At 43.9% G+C, this 23,113-nt stretch overlaps 1 protein-coding gene across 1 annotated transcript in view; it reads left to right on the top strand.

Annotated features, from left to right (window-relative positions):
* Positions 1 to 23,113, top strand: part of slc5a5 (solute carrier family 5 member 5) — a 73,395-nt gene that overhangs the window by 7,751 nt on the left and 42,531 nt on the right. The window contains exons 3-8 of the mRNA XM_051935432.1: positions 3,660 to 3,711; positions 4,633 to 4,700; positions 7,801 to 7,955; positions 8,187 to 8,327; positions 21,731 to 21,860; positions 21,967 to 22,055. Coding sequence (XP_051791392.1) covers positions 3,660 to 3,711; positions 4,633 to 4,700; positions 7,801 to 7,955; positions 8,187 to 8,327; positions 21,731 to 21,860; positions 21,967 to 22,055 — 635 coding nt within the window. The remainder of the gene's footprint in view (positions 1 to 3,659; positions 3,712 to 4,632; positions 4,701 to 7,800; positions 7,956 to 8,186; positions 8,328 to 21,730; positions 21,861 to 21,966; positions 22,056 to 23,113) is intronic.

The raw sequence follows: 23,113 nt of genomic DNA, 5'->3' as shown, positions 1-23,113 counted from the left end.
TTTCAGAACAGGACATCATGTGACAGATCAGGTAACACTGTGAATGGACGCAGGTGGACCCTAATTGGCTAATTATGTGACTTCCAAAGATGATTGTTTGGACAGGATCTTTTTGAGGGGTATCATAGCAAAGGGGACAAATATATACTGTATACACTCCCAATGTTTCAGTTTTGACTTTTTTATATTTATATAAGGCATTTGTAACAAAAGGTGCTATATAGGTGCCTGACCCGGCACAGATTCACACTGGAGGCACGTATAAAATAAATAAACTTTAATTTTTCTTCAGCTGGAGGGCACGTCTTCCCCATGTCCCCCAGCCACAACACAGTCCGCAAAGCATCAACACACCACACACTTTCCTCTCCTGCACCAGCACTCCTCCCAGGCAATCTCGTCCTCCTCCACCTAACTCTGACCGCTGAGTGGTGGCCACTGGCTCCTTTTATTGGGCACCCGGAAGTGCTCCAGGTGCTTGATTTCCGACATCCGGCTGCACTTCTGGGTGTGGAGAAACTAGTGCCCAGAAGGGTCCAGCCGCTCCTGCTGCAGCACCCCCTGGTGGCGCCTGCGGAACCCAACATGGCTGCACCAAACTCCAACCCCCATGAAGCCCTGTGGGAGTCCAAGGCACCTCTGCAACCCATGGAGGCTGCCATCTAGCATCCAGGGGGAGATGTTGTGTTTCCCATGCTTGCTCCCCTGGTACATATGCTGCAGGGGCGTCCCGGCCGGGCATGGGCCCTGGCCATCCGTCACACATTTTATTTCATTCCACTTCAACAATTTGGACCGTGTTGTTAACTCAATGACATAAAATCCAAATGAAAATCCATATTGATTGCAGATTGTAATATGATGAAACAGGATAACGCTGAGGGGGATGAAAACATTCACAATGTACTGCATCTTTAGATAGATAGATAGATAGATAGATAGATAGATAGATAGATAGATAGATAGATAGATAGATAGATAGATAGATAGATAGATAGATAGATAGATAGATAGATAGATAGATAGATAGATAGCAAACCACCCGGATTGAGATCTGTGAGCATCTGTGCAATGGGTGACACCTCAGCACCACACTGAAGAGTGTGAGGTTTTTTACGGTGGCTGGAGTGCCAATCCTGCCACCAACCCCCAAGTTTTCCACGCAACTTGGAGGACCTGCTTGCAGGGCTGGATGGGCACTATATAAATAAAATTTATTATTATTATTATTATGATGATGCAGAGGATGACGGATAATTGAATGAAAAAGCCCATGAACAGCCTTCTGAAAGCCATGTAAAGTTTTGTCCTACCAGGTTCCTGATGAGGCGTGAGGATTTGACGTGATTGAGAGTGCTTCCCAGGATGACGACGTATCCAACGAGTACGAAATCAAAGGATCAAGCAGGGACAGGACAGCACATTCGTACATCTAGCCAAAAACTGTAATCCAAGGTGGTCAAGTCGTAATCCAATTGCTTGATGAGACATATAAGCTTATCGTTTTCTTGTTTAAGGCTCTTCATGGTCTGGCCCTACTTTACTTGTCTTCTTTATTATGTCCGTTTACTCCATCACGTTCACTTCGTTCTTCTGACTCCTTGAGCACTATGGGTGATCGGGCTTCTAGTGTCTCAGGGCCACAGTTATGGAATGCCCTGCCTTTAGAACTCTGTATATGTGCTTCACTTTCTGTTTTAATTTTGCTTTTTGTGGCTCTCATTAATTTATGTTTTCATATTGGACTGTTTAATGTTATGTACTGTATATTGTTGTACAGTGTCCTTGGGTACTTTGAAAGGCACTTTTAAATAAAATTTATTATTACGAGGGATGTTCAAAAAGATTCCGCACTTTTATATTTTGTGAACAGTAAATGCGGGAGGGAGGAGTAGTAATTGGGCATTAAAATGGTGGTACGACGTTGGGAAAATTGCATCGCAAACAAAGTTGACTATGTAGAAAAGTGATGTCATTTGTTTTTGAAATACTTAATAAATAGAGTTTTTAAGAAAATGTGGTAACTTTTTGAACGTCCCTCGTATTATTTATTTCTGTTAACAAATAGATGTGACAGTGGTGAGGTCTGCGGTAGGAGTGACGGAGGTGGGATTACATCAGGGATCGGCTCTGAGTCCTTTCTTATTTGCAATGGTGATGGACAGGTTGACAGACGAGATTAGACAGGAGATCCCGTGGACTGTGATGTTTGTTGATGACATTGTGATCAGTAGTGAGAGTAGGGAACACGTTGAGGAGACCCTGGAGAGGTGGAGATCTGCTCTAGAGAGGAGAGGAATGAAGGTCAGTAAGAACAAGACAGAATACATGTGTGCAAATGAGAGGGAGGTCAGTGGAATGGTGAGGATGAAGAGAGTAGAGTTGGTGAAAGTGGATGAGTTTAAATACTTGGGATCAACAGTACAGAGTAATGGGGATTGTGGAAGAGAAGTGAAGAAGAGAGTGCAGGCAGGGTGGAATGGGAGGAGAAGAGTGTCAGGAGTGATTTGTGACAGACGGGTATCAGCAAGAGTGAAAGGGAAGGTCTACAGGATGGTAGTGAGACCAGCTACGTTATATGGGCTGGAGATGGTGGCACAGGAGACAGAGCTGGAAGTGGCAGAGTTAAAGATGATCAAATTTGCATTGGGTATGATGAGGATGGAGAGGATTAGAAATGAGGACATTAGAGGGTCAGCTCAGGTTGAAGGGTTAGGAGACAAAGTCAGAGAGGTGAGATTGCGTTGGTTTGGACATATGCAGAGGAGAGATGAGGGGTATATTGGGAGAAGGGTGCTAAGGATAGAGCTGACAGGGAAGAGGAAAAGAGGAAGGCCTAAGAGAAGGTTTATGGATGTGGTGAGAGAGGACATGTAGGTGATGGGTGTGACAGAACAAGATGACAAGGACAGGAAGATATGGAAGAAGATGATCCGCTGTGGCAACCCCTAATGGGAGCAGCTGAAAGAAGAAGAACAACAACAAATAGATGATCGTGGTCCTCTTCAGCGTCTTTTAGGTTCTTTTTTATTTTAATGGGCTCACTTGTTCAGTGTTCTTCCCAGCAGCCCTTCTCGGTCCGAAGATCTCTAATAGCGTTACATCACCGGGGCAACTGGGAGATGTAGGACATTTTAAGAAGCACTACTACAACGTAGATCACAAACTTTCTGATGAAAGCATTTTTACCACCAACTCCTATCTTACACATTTTTACCAAATTTCTTTTAGAAGCTTAGGCGTTGAACCCCTTGGCTTTGAAACAAGTTTGTCAATGTCATTATTCTTTGGACAAGACTGAGGTGATTCTGCCTACATTACTTCTAGCTTTCTCACAGTTGGCTCCGAGAGTCTGATGCTTGTTGAGGGGTCTTCTGCTTGGCATTGTATCTCACTGCCAGGTCTCTGTTATCTGAGTGGGTGGCCAGGAAAATAATTTTAAAGCCAAAATCCAAAAATGCCAGCAGTCAATTTGGGCTTTAGGAGTTCTTCATATTGGCTGTAGTCTGGATTTTCCAGGAGGCAGGAGACGCGGTTGAGTTTTCTGAATGTGTCGTACTAAATACACTCAGTGGTTCGGCCAGTTGCTGATTGGAGAAAGCTGGGAATGTCTCATCATGGAAGTCATGTTGTTAATAACTCCTCTCTTGAATCTGCAGCTCCTATACACTGGAATAGCGATCTACGCTCCGGCGCTGATTCTAAATCAAGGTAATGATGTTCCTCTTGAGTTAAAGGGTGAAAGTGAGAGAAGGGTGGGTGACTGTAGGTATCCACGGTACATTTGATTTGTCTTCTAATGTTCTAATTAAATCTTTTGGTTTTTCAAGGAAACAATTTAAAGCTACAGCACGGGAGTTGAACTCGAGTCCTGGAGGGCCACAGTGGCTGCAGGTTTTCATTCCAACCATCTTCTTCATTAGTGACCAGTTTTTGCTGCTAATTACCTTCTTTTGCCTTAGTTTTAATTAACGTGACTCAGACCCCTTGGTCGTCTCTGTTTCCTTAATTAGCAGCCAAACACTAATGAGACACAAAACGAGCCGCCACATGACCAGCTCACCTGTGCCCATCACACAATATCTGAAAATAAAGAAAGGTGAAGGTCTCGGTAAGGATGATCCCTGAAGTGACTAAAACATTTTAACGGCGTTCTTAGAAAAAACAGAAAAATCAACAGTTCTGGAACTGTCTGCTGTGGTAGAATGAGAGAAGCAAGAAGTCGTGGAATTTAATAACGGGTTTAATTAACATCAAGAATCAGCTTCTCATTAAGAGATTGGTTGGCGTGAAATTAGTAGGAGTTTGAAATCCCAGTTTAGCTGGTCATCTGTTGGCTCGTTTCACGTCTCATTTCTGTTTGGCTGTCATTTAATGAAGAAATGGAATAAATGCAGAGGACTGAATCCTTAAAAACAGGGCTATTAAAATGAAGGGAAAAGGAGTTAATTAGCAGTGAAAACTGGTCAATGATTAGGAAAAGGGTTAGAATGAAAACCAGCAACCACTACGGCCCACCAGGCCTGGAGTTCGACACCCCTGCGCTAGAGCTTGTTGAGGATGTCCACTCTGACAGATTCTGTGCAAAGTGATATTCATGAGAGTTGGTGACACGTTTTTCTTTAATTGCAGTGACGGGGATTGACATCTGGGCTTCTCTGCTTTCCACTGGTTTAATCTGCACTTTCTACACCACTCTGGTAAGCCATCGAATTCTTGCTACTTGATCCTAACCTTAATTACATGGAGCAAACTAGTGATACCTGTGACAAATAATGCCAAAAGACATGATAAAGGTCTGGCTGCAAATAAACAGCACTGATGTGCATACAATTGAGTCCAAGACAAGACTGAGGACTTAGGACAAAGGGCAGGGTTTTAAAGGGGAAGACAGGAAGTGAGTTCATAAGGATCAGGGACGTGTTCGTTCTCCATTGGTTCGGGCCCGGACGTGACGTCAGAGGGGCCGGAGCCAGTAAGGCCTCCTTCCATTGGCTCAGTCCCGGAAATGATGTCACGAGAGCCAAGTGGAATCTTCCAGGAATGGTCTGCAGGCAAGAGAGAAAAAGAGTCAGTGCACTCTGCCACCTCCCGGGATATCTCAGAACTGCCGTCACTCAAGCCCTTTAGCTGCCTCCTATGCGCACGTGTGTGACAATCTATATATTGTAAAATAGAGAGACAAATTCCGCAGAGTAGTAAATATTAAGTTAAGTCAAGTCAACTTGGGGAGCCTGTACTGGTGCAGTGTGTTGCTGCACCCACAACACAACGAAACAACTCGGGGTCCCGATTGGAAACCCCCCAGGCAGACACACTGTCCAGTCCCACCCTCTGGAAATGACCCTCTATCTGCTGCAGCCAGGTGTTACGTGGGCGACCCCTTGGCCTGGTCCAGCCACTCGGCTCCTCAACAATCACCCTCAGGTAATCACGCCACATTGCCATAGTGCTGTAACTGACGCTCCCTCATGCAGGTCATATGCCTCATTCGGGACTCCATGAGCAACACAAAGTCAAACCAACAGTACCCAAGGATTTTCCAGAGTGACACAGTACCAAAGGAGTCCAGTCTTCGTCTCAGGTCACCAGATAGCGTCCATGTCTCACAGCCATATACTGTAGCAAGACAGGAAGCACCAGGACTCTAAAGACTTGGACCTTCGTCCTTTTGCAGATATCAGGAGCGCCACACACCCCTTTCCAGCAACCTCATGATCCCCCCCCCCCCATGCTCTCCCAATCCATCTACTGACTTCATAGGAAGAGTCACCAGAGACATGAATGTCACTGCTGAGGTAAGTAAACCTCTCGTTGAGGTCGACACTCTCTCCGTAGACAGACACACTGCTGATGGCCGTGCCCAAGAGATCATTAAAGGTCTGGATGTTGGTTTTTATCAGGACACTCACAAGCCCAGACACTCAGACTCCCCACTCAGACTCTCAAGAGCCCCAATCAGAGTCTCCATTGACTACGTGAAGATCACAGCATCATCAGCAAAGTCAAGATCCGTGAATCTTTCTTCACCAACAGACACCCCATAGCCGCTGGACCCCACGACTCTGCCCAACACTCAGTCCATGTAAGCACTGAACAGAGTAGGAGCAGGACAGACCCCTGACGAACCCCAGAATCAACTGGGAAAAAAACAGAGGGTCTGCCTCCACTCTGCACAGCACTCACAGTACCAGTGTACAGGCCAGCCATGATATCCAGTAACCTCAAGGGGATCCCACGAACCCTCAGGATGTCCCACAGGGCAACTCGATCAACTGAGTCGAACGCTTAACAAAAATCAACAAAGGCTGCAAAGAAACTCTGCTGATATTCGCATTTGCACTCCATGAGAACCCTCAGTGCCAGGATGAGGTCGATGGTAGACTTCTTAGGCATAAAACCAGACTGTTCTGGTCGCTGGTAGGTGAGCAAGTGACCACGAATCCTATTGAGGACGACCCTAACAAGGACCTTACCCTGCACCGAGAGCAGTGCTATCCCCCAGGCGATCACCCTTCCCTTTCCAGATAGGGGCAACAAGTCCCATTTTCCAGTCTGTTGGGAAGATGCCCATCTCCCAGATGGAAGCAAAGATTGCTTGCAATGCCAGGAGGACAGCCTTACAACCAACCTGGAGAAGTTCACCTAGAATACCACAGATCCCTGCAGCCTTTCCCCACCTCAGCTAGTTCACCACCTTTGCAATCTCAGTGAGACTGGGGGGTTATGTGGGTGGTTTAAATAGCCAAAAAGAAAGAAGAGGTGGGATACTGAGATAACTGCCAGAACTGAGGTCATCATGGGCGTGGTGAGGAACAGGATGAGGAAGATTAGGTCTGACTATTCACTTAAGAAGTTCTGAAAAAGGGGGAAGTGTTAGTCCACTCATTTAGCCCCTGAACTTGCTATTTCATCTTAATTAGACAGTAAATATATATATATATATATATATATATATATATATATATATATATATATATATATATATATATATAAAATCCAAAGTATGTCTGTCTTTCTATATGTCTCAACGCTTTTCACAAGAGAACTACTTAACGGATTTTTTAATTTATTGCTTTTGTTTTGACCTTTGATGATTTGGATTATGATTGGGATTTGTTCACTTGTAGTTTGTCTTTTTGGCAAAATCTGAGTTTCATTTTTGATTTTTTTCGTTTACGGTCATTAAATACTCTCATTTAGAAAGATTATTTTTTGGACTGTTTCTCATGACAAAGCATTTTTGTTATGGTTTTTCATTCCCTTGAGAGGCACGTTGAGATACTTTGAGACACTTAAAGTATTTAGAAAGTAAAAATCCTTTTAGGCCTGTGTAGGCCAAAGCAGGCTAGTAGAGTTTGGAGTCGGGTGGACTGAAGTGATTATTTCTTGGGTTCGGCTTATGGGTCGTTTCCATGGCCTATTTTGCTATTTTTTTGGGCATTTGATCTTAACGATGTAAGCAGGTCAGTGTGGGTATGCGAGATGGAGGATAAATCCTAGTGTTGTGAGCAAATTAAAAATCTTTTTGTTATTGATCATCTTGGTTTAATAATTTTGGTTCAGATTATTGGTCTTCAAGTTATAATTAGCATAATCATTTTGATGACAGATTGGTTTGATTTTTAGTTTTGACCTTAGCTTGTCCTGTCTACTGGTCATTTTCATTCTTCATAGCCTGTCTCCTCAGAGTCACAGCCCTGCTTGCAAGTCCCTCTTGGTCACCACAAAACTCTATTCCAATTGATTAAATGATTGATTAGCTGATAAAATCTTGTTTCTATTCCGTTCTTCGTTTAGGGAGGAATGAGAGCTGTGATCTGGACAGATGTATTCCAAGTCATTGTCATGATTTCTGGATTTTTGGCCATCATGATCAGGGGGACCATTCTAGTGGGTGGACCGTCTACAGTGCTGGAGACTGCAAGGAATGGATCAAGAATCAACTTTGGAGAGTAAGAAAAACAAAGGTGCCAGTCCAGTTAAGGGGGCACTTGTGCCAGATGAGCCTCGACGGCTCAACGTCCATGACTTGAATCACACTGAACTGTTAAGCAGTAATGTTTGTTTAAAGTCACTTTGGTCTGAAAAAAGTTCTTTCTTTCTTTCTTTCTTTCTTTCTTTCTTTCTTTCTTTCTTTCTTTCTATGGTTTTCCCCTGCCACTTCTCTGACCGTATGTTCTTAGTTTCAGCTTCGACGTGCAAAGGCGCTATACATTCTGGACTTTTGTGTTTGGAGGTTCCGTGCTGTGGCTCTCCATGTATGGAGTGAACCAGTCCCAAGTACAGCGATATGTTGCCTGCAAGACAGAAGGAGAGGCGCAGCGGTGAGTGTCATAATGCCAGCATTGTCTCTATGCTGTCCGGCAGGATTTTCTCAGTTTTCAGGCTGCCCATTTGAGCACACGGTGGCCATATATTTATATATGTGACTATAGCTTAACAAGTACATATTGTAGCTGCGCCTTTCCCATGTTATTAATCATTTCAAATGCTGTTTAACTGCAAGTTAATAACGTTTACAATAGTAATCTGCTGATAATGTTATTCAGTCGTATATATGCTTACAGAATTGCTTTCCCCTTCCATTTGTTTCCAGAGAAATTATGCTCTATTAGCTATCTTACTTAAAGCACCAGGAGAGGGCGCTGCTGGGTCCGACAGAGTTTAATTGCTGCCCACAATACCTATGAGGTCAGTCATGTAAGGCCCTCCATGTCAGTCACAACATGCCCATAGAATGCCAGTGTACACTATGGTTATAATTAGGGATGTGGGAGGGTTATCTGACTCAGAGGGCATTTCGTGACTGACGTCAAGAGTGGCATTTGGGGTTGGCATGTGGGGCGACCACCCCTGGTCCCGTGCCTAAGGTCCGCGTGTCCTGTTCGAGTGGATTTGTCAAGTTATATTCTCCAGTTATATTTTGATAAAGTCTGTGTGTTATCGTGCAAAAATTTAGCTGAACACTGTAATGAGAAAATCCGGTGTATGTTAACATTATTTTTATTATTAAATTTGCGTGCAAGTTTATCAGTCCACACATATTGGTAACAACGTTTGACGTAAATGGACTGCGTGAGGTTGGTCAGCCCTAGGCCCCCCCCCCCCCCCAAACACCCTGCACACCCCGTAGGCCTCCTCTGACTGACGTCATGGCATTCCTTGATGTTGTGGCCATTAAGTGACCTATGGGCTGCAATTAAGGCCCACCTCCCTGAGTGAGCTGTTTATGTGCGCGCGCTCTGCCCAGCGTTTGACTCACTCAAATCAGACCCCCAAGTGGCTATCGGATGTGTAAAAGTGCATAAAATATACAAAATGTACAAATTCAAGCAGCCACTCTCAAGGTAAAATTGAAATGGGTAATTACGAAGGACGTTCAAATAGTTTCCGCACTTTCGTATTTTCGTTGGAAACGGTGAAGGCGGGTGGGAGGAGTAGTAATTGGGTATTAAAAAGTTGGTACGACGCTGGGAAAATTGCATCGCAAACGAAGGTGACTATGCAGAAAAGAGATGTCATTTATTTTTAGATAGATAGATAGATAGATAGATAGATAGATAGATAGATAGATAGATAGATAGATAGATAGATAGATAGATAGATAGATAGATAGATAGATAGATAGATAGATAGATAGATAGATAGATAGATAGATAGATAGATACTTTATTAATCCCAATGGGAAATTCACATTCTCCAGCAGCAGCATACTGATACAATAAATGAGATTAAATTAAAGAATGATAATAATGCAGGTGAAAAACAGACAATAACTTTGTATAATGTTAAATGTTAACGTTTAACCCCCCCCCCCCCCCCAGGTGGAATTGAAGAGTCGAAAAAAAAATTTTGAAATTCTTAATAAATATAGTTAAACAAAAAGTGCGGAAACTTTTTGAACGTCCCTCGTAATTTGTTGTTCTTGTAGTTTGGAATAGTTCGGGTATTACTGTGTGGTCACATAGGCACAATACACAGGAAGATAAAAAGGCCGTGTGCTAAGTGGTTACTCTCTCAGGTGGGTGCTAGCATATCGTAATCTCCTGGACCAATAGCGTGAGTTTTCCACATTCGAGTTATACGACCGACATTGTAAAATACCGGAAATTATACGGTAAAATCAAACCCCAACTTATCCATGGGAGAATTTAAACGTGAGTATATACGGTAGAGTTAAATAAAAGTGAGGAAACGTTTTGAACGTCCCTCGTAATTTGTACTTCTTGTAGTTCAGAATAGTTTGGGTATTACTGTGTGGTCACGTAGGCACAATACATAAAAATAAAAAGGAGGGGTGCTCTGTGGTTGCTGTCTCAGGTGGGTGTTAGCATATCGTAATCTCTTGGACCAATAACGTGAGTTTTCCACATTCGATTTATACGACTGACATTATAAAATACCAGAAATTATTTGGTAATTATCCGCGGGAGAACTATAGGGTAGAGTTAAATAAAAGTGCGGAAACGTCCCTTGTAATTTGTAGTTCTTGTAGTTCAAGTCGCACTAAACGTTTAAGATGGACAAGTTTGTAACGTCCCTCATATGTGTGAAACTATTGCTTTGTGTGCTTTTTGGAAAAACTGAAATTTTTTTTGGAAAAAATATTCAGCCCTGGGCCAAAATGAAACAATAAAATGAATTAGACTCCCAAAAAGTTAAGTAAATCCAAATATGTTAGACACAAACATTACTGGAGCATTGCTAAAGTCAACTTTTCAGCTCAAGTCGCACAGAACGTTTAAGATGGACGAGTTTGCAACTTTGCCAATGCGTTTCAATGGGAGATTTTTGAAATTTCAAAACCTCGCTCAATGCGATCTGTTTGAGTTCTCACAGTAAAAACTCTCTCAACAAATTTCTGTGAAGAAGAAGTGTGCCACATGTCCATAAAATTGGTCCATAGGGGGAAGCCGAGTTGTTTCATGAGGACAGACAGACAGACGTGGACTACCACAATAGGTGCTTCATGCATTAGATTAGATTAATCCCTTAGGGAAATTCAGATGCATACAGCAGCAGAAACAAAAAACGAGGTTACAGATGCACAAGACAGATAATACAGTCAGTCAGTAAATCAATCAATCAATAATTCTACACTGTGCAAATTTTTCAAAGTCCGTCAAGGATTTTCTGTCCAGTGTGGGAGAACATCTACATTATATACGTTCTCCCTTGTTTTAGTGTGGACAGCAGTACTTTTGTAAACGATGTGAAAACGCTAGTACAGTAGTGTGGATGTTGTAGCCTTAAAGTCAAATTTCATTTCTTTAGTCTTCTTGATCTGCAGGGTAGGGGGGTTCTGACTGCCCCAATTCACTGAACTGTCTACTTGGTAGAAGTTGTGGCTTTCTTCCTCGCCAGATATGTGTCCTTCTAACAGGGTATCATCATCATACTTGATAATAGATCAGTGGTCTTTGTTCTGTCTCAGGTCACTTGTGTACAGCATACAATAGTAAATGAGACAGAAGACAGTCTTGAGGAGCCTCTGGATTTCAGACGAGTGTCCTGTGCTTTGACACTCTGTGAATGATTTGAAAGAAAGTTCTTAATTCCATAATGTAATACATTAGTTAGCCTTCATACCACTCAGTTTTTCCATCACTATGTAAGACTGCCTTTAAACCCTGAAGAAAAGCCAAGAAATAGTCCTCCTACATTTGAACAAGGCTTAGCGAGAAACTGAAGTAAGATAACCAGCTGAGCACCTTCCACACTTCTGTTGGCACAGCAAACAGACTGCTGGTTATCTTGAGGGGACTTCCCTCAGTTATTAAAATGCTGGCACCAAACGCAGAGGAGCACCTCTGGCCTGCAGTCATTCAAACTTCTTGGCACGCAGCTAATGATTGACAGACTCCACAGCTCAGGTACATTAGCAGAACTCGAGGAACAGTTCAAAAGAAAATGAAAAACTGGAAAGAGCTGCTCGGAACAGAAATTCAGGAGCCGACCTGATATTCCACCTGACTGCACTGCCCTCTTGGTTTTTACCACTTGAGGTATACTCACCTCCATCCCAGTCTTACTTCTGCCAGTTTTACTAAGCATCTTCCTTACTTGTGCATTATGGGTACAGAAAACACCACTTCAGATCTTGATAGATAGATAGATAGATAGATAGATAGATAGATAGATAGATAGATAGATAGATAGATAGATAGATAGATAGATAGATAGATAGATAGATAGATAGATAGATAGATAGATAGATAGATATGACTGGCACGATAGATAGATATTTATTATAATAATAATGTGCACCAGGCACCTCCACCTCCACTATACACAATAAATCAATAATTACTAACACTAATCAATAACAAATCCTCCACTCCACCCAGCAGCTCTGTTGCACTCCCTCCCAACTCCGGCTCCATCTGCTGGGTTTCCCACAGTCCTTTTTATAGTCCTTGACTCGGAAGTTTTTCTGTCCTTCACTTCTGGGTCAGATGAACTCTTCTTTTCCTTCAGCCCGGAAGTATTTCATTTCTTCCGTCCCCGTGATGAGGTAGTACTTTCAGGCTATAATAAACACAGTTGTGCCTCCCTGTAGCGTCCCCTGGTGGCCCCCATGGCATCCAGCAGGGCTGTGCAGCCGAACTCCATTGTCCATAAAGCCCTTCGGGAATTTGGGGCACCTCTATGCTGCAGGAAGGACTCCCTCTAGTGGCCTGGGGGTGTTGGCCGGAATAAACTGCCAGCCATCCCTCACAATAGATAGATAGATAGATGAATGTGAAAGGCACTATATAATAGATAGATAGACAGATAGATGTGAAAGGCACTATATAATAGATAGATAGATAGATAGATGCATAGATACATAGATAGATAGATGTGAAAGGCACTATATAATAGATAGATAGATAGATGTGAAAGGCACTATATTATAGATAGATAGATAGATAGATAGATAGATAGATAGATAGATAGATAGATAGATAGATAGATAGATAGATAGATATGAAAGGCACTATATGATAGATAGATAGATAGATGTGAAAGACACTATATAATAGATAGATAGATAGATAGATAGATAGATAGATAGATAGATAGATAGATAGATAGATAGATAGATAGATAGATAGATAGATGTGAAAGGCACTATATAATAGATAGATAGATAGATACATAGATACATAGATAGATAGATGTGAAAGGCACTATATAATAGATAGATAGATAGATAGATAGATAGATAGATAGATAGATAGATAGATAGATAGATAGATAGATAGATAGATAGATATGAAAGGCACTATATGATAGATAGATAGATGTGAAAGGCACTATATAATAGATAGATAGATAGATAGATAGATAGATAGATAGATAGATAGATAGATAGAGTCTATCTATCTAGATATCTATTATATAGTGCCTTTCACATCTATCTATCTATCTATCTATCTATCTATCTATCTATCTATCTATCTATCTATCTATCTATCTATCTATCTATCTATTATATAGTGCCTTTCACATCTATCTATCTATGTATCTATCTATCATATAGTGCCTTTCACATCTATCTATCTATCTATCTATCTATCTATCTATCTATCTATCTATCTATCTATCTATCTATCTATCTATCTATCTATCTATCTATCTATCTAAGTTTGCAACATCTCTCAAATGTGTGAAACTATTGCTTTGTGTGCTTTTCATCCATCCATCCATTTTCCAACCCGCTGAATCCGAACACAGGGTCACGGGGGTCTGCTGGAGCCAATCCCAGCCAACACAGGGCACAAGGCAGGGAACCCATCCTGGGCAGGGTGCCAACCCACCGCAGGACACACACAAACACACCCACACACCAAGCACACACTCGGGCCAATTTAGAATCGCCAATCCACCTAACCAGCATGTCTTTGGACTGTGGGAGGAAACCGGAGCGCCCGGAGAAAACCCACGCAGACACGGGGAGAACATGCAAACTCCACGCAGGGAGGGCCCGGGAAGCGAACCCGGGTCCCCAGGTCTCCCAACTGCGAGGCAGCAGCGCTACCCACTGCGCCACCGTGCCGCCCTGGTGTGCTTTTCAGAAAACTGAATTTTTTTTTTGTAAATAATATTCCTCCCTGGGCTAAAATGGAAATAAAATGAATTAGCTCCCAAAGAGTTAAGTAAATCCAAGTACGTTCAACACAAATTACTGGAGCATTGCTAAAGTCAACTTTTCAGCTCCTGGCTAAGTAGCTTAATAAACCAACGGTTTTCTTAATGCCAAATGAACCTTGACACTCAAGAGGGGTTTCATTGAAAGTTTGATCTTTAAAGTCCTGAAAATTTTTCAAAGACTATATACCCAATGTTTTATTTAAACACTTTTATGCGTTTGCCACTTTGTGACCGCCAGGTGAATGTTCTTCAGTAACGGTATGAACGTACATCATTCCTCTAAAATGTGCAAGGAGGAAAAGTTCAACCGAAAGGCGGCATGTTAAACCTACTCAGCAACGTGTGTACGTCAGCAATGAGTGAGTTACACACAAGAGGAATCACAAGCTCATAAGCCCTGTCGAATGAAGGGTCATCAAGATTGGCTTACAAACAACAAGTGGAAATTCAAATGTTACTTAGTGTATGGAATGTTTCCGTTTCACTGGCTAGGAAAGACAAATTATAAGGAGAAGTTTATATGAGAGCCGGTTTAGTAAAACTTGTACTAGAAGTTTCCTGGTGTGGTCAATGTAGGAGACCACAAATTGTAAGGGTTGGGACAGGTATGGAAAACTGCTGAGACACTTCCTCTTCTTCTCCTCCTTCTTCTTCTTCTTCCTTTTTTGCCACTTCTGTGTGGAGTTCTGTCCTGGATATGATGTTAATCTGCATCCAGGCCTGCATGTTGACCCTCCAACCTGCTTGGAAAAACCTGGGGGTTGGTGGCAGAACGGGCACTCCAGCCTCCATTAACAAACCTCCCACTGTCCCCATTCCATCTGAACTAGTGTGGTGCTGAGGTGTCACCCATTGCATGGCTGCACTCGGGTCCTAATCTGGGATCCTGGGGTGGTTTGTCAGGTTGGGGGTGCGGCAATGCGCTGTATCAGCGCCTGCTCCTAACCTCTGTGTAGGGTTGATGTACCTGATCCACCTTCTCCATAAAGCTCAGTCCCACACCTACTCCCCATCAGGCTCTTTTGCTTCAAATCTTCCTTCATTTTATCCATCCACCTTCTCTTTGGCCTTCCTCACTTTCTCTTCCACTGGACTTCCAATCCCATCATTCTTTTGCCCACATCTTCATTGTCTCTCCTTATCACACGTCCATACCACTTCAATGAACTCTCCTCTACTTTCTTAGATGTTGTACACCTGATTGTTTTGTTTCTTATTCTGTCCTTTTTTGTAACTCCACACATCCATCTCCACACTTCTCCCTCTACGGTGCATAATATCATTAAACGATTTAAGGAATCTGGAGGAATTTCAATGCACAAAGGTCAAGGGTGAAAACCCGCGATCTCTGATCCCTCAGACAGCACTGAATCAAGAAGGGCCAGTCATTGATTGCTGATAGCACCACATGGATGAGCGATGACTCTGGCAAAGCTTTGTCAAGCACTACAATACGGAGTTACATTCACAAATGCCACTTCAAACTGTACAGTTCTAAAACAAAGACTATGTTAGCCATGTCCAGAAGCAGCGTCCATTAAAATTGGAGAGGTTGGCAGGCATCTGGGATGGACCATCACACAGTGGAAATGTGTATCGTGGTCAGACGACTCAGTATTGCAGAAGAAATGGACGCCGTGTCCTGTGGATCAGAGACGAGAAGGACCACCCAGACTGTTATCAGCAACAAGTCCTGCAGGGTCTGTCATGGAATGGGGTTGTGTCAGTGCCCATGGTAAAGGTCGTTTATACTTCTGTGATGGAAACTTTAGTGCAGAAAAGTACATTGAGATTTTCAGAGCAACATTTGCTGCCTTCAGGATGACATCTTTTCCTGGGACGTCTATGCGTTTTTTCAATAAGACGATGCAAAACCACATTGTGCTCACGACATAACGGCATGGCTGCATAAGAAGAGGGTCCGGCAACTGGACAGGCCTGCCTGCAGTCCTCACTTGTCCCCAATAGATGATGTGTGTAGAATTTTTGAAACGAAAAATGTGACACCGATGACAACCCCGTACTGTCTTACACCTTAAGACGTGTCTGCAGGAAGAATGGAACAAAATAAGACCTGAAACTCCTCATGGCTTGAGGTGTCCTCGGCGCCAAAAACGTCTTGGAAGTGTTGTGAGAAGGAATGGCGACGTGACAAAAGTGCTGAACGCGTCATAGGCCCAACGTCTTTTTATTTTGGAATGTGTCGCAGGCCTGAAATGCAGGAATGGATGTCTATCAACAAGTGAAATGAAGTGGACCAGAGAAAACCTGACCTGTCTTGGGTTCACACTGTCTGCAATGGAATTAAAGTCACACTACATCACTTCGCTTCTTCTTTTTTTTTTTCATATCGTTCCAACTTGTTGTAAAAAAAAGGCGAGATGAAACAGCAAAGGGTTAGCAGGTGTCAATGAGTGGACGCTAGGTGGCACTGTTGCCCCTTCTTTCCCTTTAAGCACCACAGCCACCAATAAACAAGCAAGAAAACCCCAAACACTTATAAATCAGATCTTTCCTCCACACCTCCCAGCAAGCTCTGTCCTACTCCTCCCGACTTCAGCTCCCTTGCTGGGTCTCCAGCATTCCTTTAAATAGTCCTTGACCCGGAATCGCTTCTATTCTTCAGTCCATGTGACTTGCTAGCACTTCCAGGTCAGATGGAGAACTGGCTTTTCTTCAGCCCGTAAGTACTATGGAGCTTCCGACACCGTGACTTGTGAGTACTTCTGGGCTATGGGATGAGGCCTGACGGCCCCCACGGTACCCAACAGGGCTGAGAAACCGAACTCCAAGTCCCAGGATGCCCTGCGGGAATCTGGGGCACCGCTACACTCTAGGGTATGTTTTGGGGGAGGCAGTGTCCAGTGTCCAACTCAGTTGATCAAACTGCCCTGGGATTCCCTCGAGGTTGCTGGATATCACAGCTGGCCTATGTACTGGTACTGTGAGTGCTGTGTAGAGTGGAGGCAGACCCTCTGTGTTTTTCCCAGTTGATTCTGGGGTTCATCAGGGGGTCTGTTTTTGCTCCTACTCTGTTCAGTGTTTACATGGACTAGGTGTTGGGCAGAGTCGTGGGGTAGAGCGGGTGGGAGGCGTCTGTTGGTGAAGAAAGATTCATGGATTGTGACTTTGCCGACGATGCTGTGATCTTCGCGGAGTCAATGGAGGCTCTGATCGGGGGTCTCGAGATGACTGAGCGAGGAGTCTGAGTGTCTGGGCTTGCGAGTGTCCTGATAAAAACCAACAACCAGGCCTTTAATGACCTCTTGGGCACGGCCGTAAGCAGTGTGTCTGTCTGTGGAGAGAGTGTCGACCTCATCGAGAGGTTTACTTATCTCGGCAGTGACATTCATGTGACTCTGGTGACTCTTCCTATGAAGTCAGTAGACGGACTGGGAGAGCATGGAGGGCTCATGAGGTCACTGGAAAGGGGTGTGTGGTGCTCCCGATATCTCTGAAAAAGGACGAAGGTCCAAGTCTTTAGAGTCCTGGTGCTTCTTGGTTGCGAGACATGGACGCTATCCAGTGACTTGAGATGAAGACTGGACTTCTTCATGTGTCTCTTCAGAGAATCCATGGGTGCTGCTGGTTTGGCTTTGTGTTGCTCATGGAGTCCTGACTGAGGCACATGACCTGCATTGTGAGGGAGCGTCAGTTATGGCACTACGGCCATGTGGCACTTTTCCCCGAGGGTGATCCAGCTCATAAGATCCTCATTGTTGGAGACCTGAGCGGCTGGACCAGGCCAAGGGGTCGCCTACGTAACACCTGGCTGCAGCAGATAGAGGGTCATTTCCGGAGAGTGGGACTGGACTACGTGTCTGCCTGGGGGGTTGTCAACTGGGTTGTTTCGCCATGTGGTGGGTGCAGCAATGCAGTGTACCAGTGCAGGCTCCCCAACTTGACTTGACTTGACTTGAGTGTCCAAAAGTAGCTGCCTCCCCCCATCCTTCCATCCTCAGGGCAAAATAAAATGAAGAAATCGCTAAGAATCCAAAGCAGCTTTGCAAAAGGAATGAAAACAACCAGAGGATTGGATTCTAAGAAAAGCCCAGGACCTCAGGCTTCTAGTTGATGAACTAAACTTGTTTTATTAATGAGATTTGACACCAATGATTTCAGTACCCATAATGCACACATATGGGAAGTGCTTTGTAAAAACACCAGAAATACTACTGGGATGGAGAAGTAGAGAAATCAACGCCTGCCGCGGGGCAAAGCGGCCAGATGGCATACCAGGTGGGCTCCTCAAGTCCTGTTACAAGCAGTTCTCTCCAGATTTCCATTTGCTTTTTCACAGGTCCCTGAGCTGTGGAGTCAGTGAATCATCACGGCAGCTCCTAAAGGTCTCCAGGCCATGCAGTCTGCGGCGCTAACCTCCATTGCAAGGAAACACTTTGAACATTCAGAGAAAACATTTTAAATGTCAGCGACCAAGCCCTTTCAAGGTAACCAACCAATCTGCCTACTGTGCAAACAGAAGTGAGGAAGATCTTCTGCTGGTTATCCTCCATCAACTCTTCTCTTTTCTTGATGAGCTTGGTTTTCGAAGTCGGAGCACAATTTCTGGATTTTGACGCCATCAAGCCTGACGTACTGTTTGACAAATTGAACAGTAACAGATGTCGGACCATTTGTCACATTATGGATTGTGGAATACCGGGGGCGCATATAGCCCCCCCAACCCGACACAAACAGGCAGAGACACAGGATCAGCACACAGCACACTTCTATGTCCGTGGGGAAGTGTTATTCTTTAGTTCCTCACAGCTGCACAATACAAATAAGGAAAGCCCCAAAGCCCAGTCCTTTTCTTTCTCTCTTTCACGGCCTCCACGCTTCATCCACCTTCTCTCAACTCTGTCTCCCCGAGTAGTGGCAGATGGCCCCTTTTATAGGACACCCGGAAGCACTCCATTTGTCCAATGAGCTTCTTCTGGCAGCACTTATGGGTGTGGCGTAAGTGCTGCAAAATGTTCAGGCGCCTCCTGGTGGTGGCCCCAGCAGGGTTGACCTTCTGTGCTCCAAACCTGTGGCCCCACTGCAAGCCTTGGAGGGCTACCCTCTATAGTTCCAGGGGAGATAATCTCCTGAATAAGCTCTCTCATCCCCGGGGCCTTCCACTATCGAGGCATCCCAGCCTGGTAAGGGTCCGTCACAGGATGCAGAACCTTCTTTTAGATCATCCACAGGCAGTCAAAGTACAGAACACTCCTTCTCTCATATCTTTGAGCTCCTCATGGTGCTGTTCTGTCGCCATTACTAGTGACCTGAGACAGAACGATGAGGACAGGACGCATCTCTGGGGAGGATGAAAGTCCTGACTTCAAGCAAGTGGACTGTTTAATAAGTTGGTGCGATAGATAGATAGATAGATAGATAGATAGATAGATAGATAGATAGATAGATAGATAGATAGATAGATAGATAGATAGATAGATAGATAGATAGATAGATAGATAGATAGATAGATAGATAGATAGATAGATAGATAGATAGATAGATAGATAGATAGATAGATAGATACTTTATTAATCCCAAGGGAAATTCCCATACTCCAGCAGCAGCATACTGATAATAACAATATTAAATTAAAGAGTGATAACAATGCAGGTATAACAGACAATAACTTTGTATAATGTTAACGTTTACCCCCCCGGGTGGAACTGAAGAGTCCCATAGTGTGGTGGAGGAACGATCTCCTCAGTCTGTCAGTGGAGCAGGACGGTGACAGCAGTCTGTCGCTGAAGCTGCCCCTCTGTCTGGAGATGATTCTGTTTAGTGGATGCAGTGGATTCTCCATGATTGACAGGAGTCTGCTGAGCGCCCGTCGCTCTGCCACAGATGTCAAACTGTCCAGCTCCATGCTAACAATAGAGCCTGCCTTCCTCACCAGTTTGTCCAGGCGTGAGGCGTCCTTATTCTTTATGCTGCATCCCCAGCACACCACCGCGTAGAAGAGGGCGCTCGCCACAACCGTCTGATAGAACATCTGCAGTATCTTATTACAGATGTTGAAGGACGCCAGCCTTCTAAGGAAGTATAGTCGGCTCTGTCCTTTCTTGCACAGAACATCAGTATTGGCAGTCCAGTCCAATTTATCATCCAGCTGCACTCCCAGGTATTTATAGGTCTGCACCCTCTGCACACAGTCACCTCTGATGATCACGGGGTCCATGAGGGGTCTGGTCCTCCTAAAATCCACCACCAGCTCCTTGGTTTTGCTGGTGTTCAGTTGTAGGTGGTTTGAGTCGCACCATTTAACAAAGTCCTTGATTAGGTCCCTATACTCCTCCTCCTGTCCACTCCTGATGCAGCCCACGATAGCAGTGTCATCAGTGAACTTTTGCACGTGGCAGGACTCCGAGTTGTGTTGGAAGTCTGATGTATATAGGCTGAACAGGACCGGAGAAAGTACAGTAGCCTGCAGCGCTCCTGTGTTGCTGACCACAATGTCAGACCTGCAGTTCCCGAGACGCACATACTGAGGTTTATCTGTATGACAGTTCACACATCCTGTCCTCCCATTTTGCATTTAAATTTAACATCTTAACTTCCTACATGTAATATTTTACATTTACTGCCACAAATTGGCTTCTGTCCAAGCCCCTCTGTGCTGATTCAACGGATTCTCGATTATCTGCCAATCCACCTATCTTGGTATCATCTGAAAACTTAACCCGCTTGTTAGTTTTAGTCCTATCCAAACCATTCATATATATTTTATAAATAGCTGCGGCCCCAGCACTGTCCCGTTGGACACTACTCTTGACATCACCCAGTTTCAGATAAGATTCCTCACATCATCACCCTCAGCTTCCTGTGTCTGAGTCAATTCTGCACCCATCTACACACCACACCCTGAACTTCCCATTTTTTTTTTCTTGTGGCTCCTTATGAAATGCTTTCTGAGTCAATATATAAACATTTGTAATAATACAATGCATTACTATAAATGTTTGTGATGTTCGATCTTTTGGAGTGATAAATGCAATGTATATGTCTCTGCTATATGCCATTGGGTATGGGACTGGTAAAAGCAGTGTTAATGTTTGTAATGCATCATCTGTTAAAATGACAAATGCAATGCCCAGGTCTATTATATGCCATTTGATATGAGATTTGTAAAAAAAAAAAAAAAGTGTTAATATTTGTGAGGTGCCATCTGTTGGAACAAAAAATGCAATGCACATGTCTCTGTCATAAGCCATTTGGTATGGGATTTGTAAAAGCAGTGTTAATGTTTGTGATGTGCCATCTGTTGGTATGACAGGGTCATAGAAACTGGACAGACACAAAGATACACAGACACAGGCAATTTCCTGGCAAATGTCTCTTAGGCAATGGATATTTGACTACAATTTAGGGTTTTGGTTCTTGATTTTATGGCAGTGTTTAAATTACTTCATGGTTATGAATCCTTGCTTGTCAATTGGCTCACAGCTCCTCTTCTGGAACTTTATTTTAAAGGCATTATTATCTAGTCTGCCCATGGCAGTGCACTTCTCCTGGTCCAGTTTTCATCCACTTTTATCTTTTGTTCATATATGAAGATTCCCAGTTAACTTCTCGTGCTTCTCTGTGTCCTCAGGGCTCTGTTTGTGAACCAGCTGGGGTTGTGCACCATTGTGGGCAGTGCAGTCATTTGTGGAATTGTCATGTTTGCCCTGTATACAAAGTGTGACCCTCTAAAGCTGGGCCTGATCACCGCACCTGACCAGGTATGTAAAGACTTGGGAAGTAAATGGGCACAGTGGGACAGATGTGCAGGTGGGCAGATGAGCTAAACAGAGCAGCATTTCTAACAACGTGCCAATCTCATTTCAGTACATCCCGTTTATGGTAATGGACATCTTTGCCAACTACCCTGGAGTCCCTGGACTCTTTTTGGCGAGTGCCTACAGCGGAACCCTAAGGTAGAAAATGTTTTCCTGGTCCCTGATTTTCCTGGTAAGACTCACATCATCGGTGGTGGCAGCTGTCACTTCAGCTTATTTATGATAACCACCCAGCAGCTCCTCGTTTGTACTCTACAAAGTCATCTGTAAACTTTCCAGTTTAAGGATATATATACAGTGCATCCAGAAAGTATTCCCAGTGCATCACTTTTTCCACATTTTGTTATGTTACAGCCTTATTCCAAAATGGATTAAATTCATTTTTTTCCTCAGAATTCCACACACAACACCCCATAATGACAACGTGAAAAAAGTTTACTTGAGGTTTTTCCAAATTTATTAAAAATAAAAAAACTGAGAAATCCCATGTCCATAAGTATTCACAGCCTTTGCTCAATACTTTGTCGATACACCTTTGGCAGCAATTCCAGCCTCAAGTCTTGTTGAATATGATGCCACAAGCTTGGCACACCTATCCTTGGCCAGTTTCGCCCATTCCTCTTTGTAGCACCTCTCAAGCTCCATCAGGTTGGATGGGAAGCGTCGGTGCACAGCCATTTTAAGATCTCTCCAGAGATGTTCAATCAGATTCAAGTCTGGGCTCTGGCTGGGCCACTCAAGGACATTCACAGAGTTGTCCTGAAGCCACTCCTTTGATATCTTGGCTGTGTGCTTAGGGTCGTTGTCCTGCTGGAAGATGAACCGTCGCCCCAGTCTGACGTCAAGAGCGCTCTGGAGCAGGTTTTCATCCAGGATGTCTCTGTACATTGCTGCAGTCATCTTTCCCTTTATCCTGACTAGTCTCCCAATTCCTGCCGCTGAAAAACATCCCCACAGCATGATGCTGCCACCACCATGCTTCACTGTAGGGATGGTATTGGCCTGGTGATGAGCGGTGCCTGGTTTCCTCCAAACGTGACACCTGGCATTCACACCAAAGAGTTCAATCTTTGTCTCATCAGACCAAAGAATTTTCTTTCTCATGGTCTGAGAGTCCTTCAGGTGCCTTTTGGCAAACTCCAGGCGGGCTGCCATGTGCCTTTTACTAAGGAGTGGCTTCCGTCTGGCCACTCTAC

This window comes from Erpetoichthys calabaricus, chromosome 12 (assembly GCF_900747795.2).
Source record: "Erpetoichthys calabaricus chromosome 12, fErpCal1.3, whole genome shotgun sequence".
NCBI lineage: Eukaryota > Metazoa > Chordata > Cladistia > Polypteriformes > Polypteridae > Erpetoichthys > Erpetoichthys calabaricus.
This window is presented reverse-complemented; position numbering and strand designations above follow the sequence as displayed.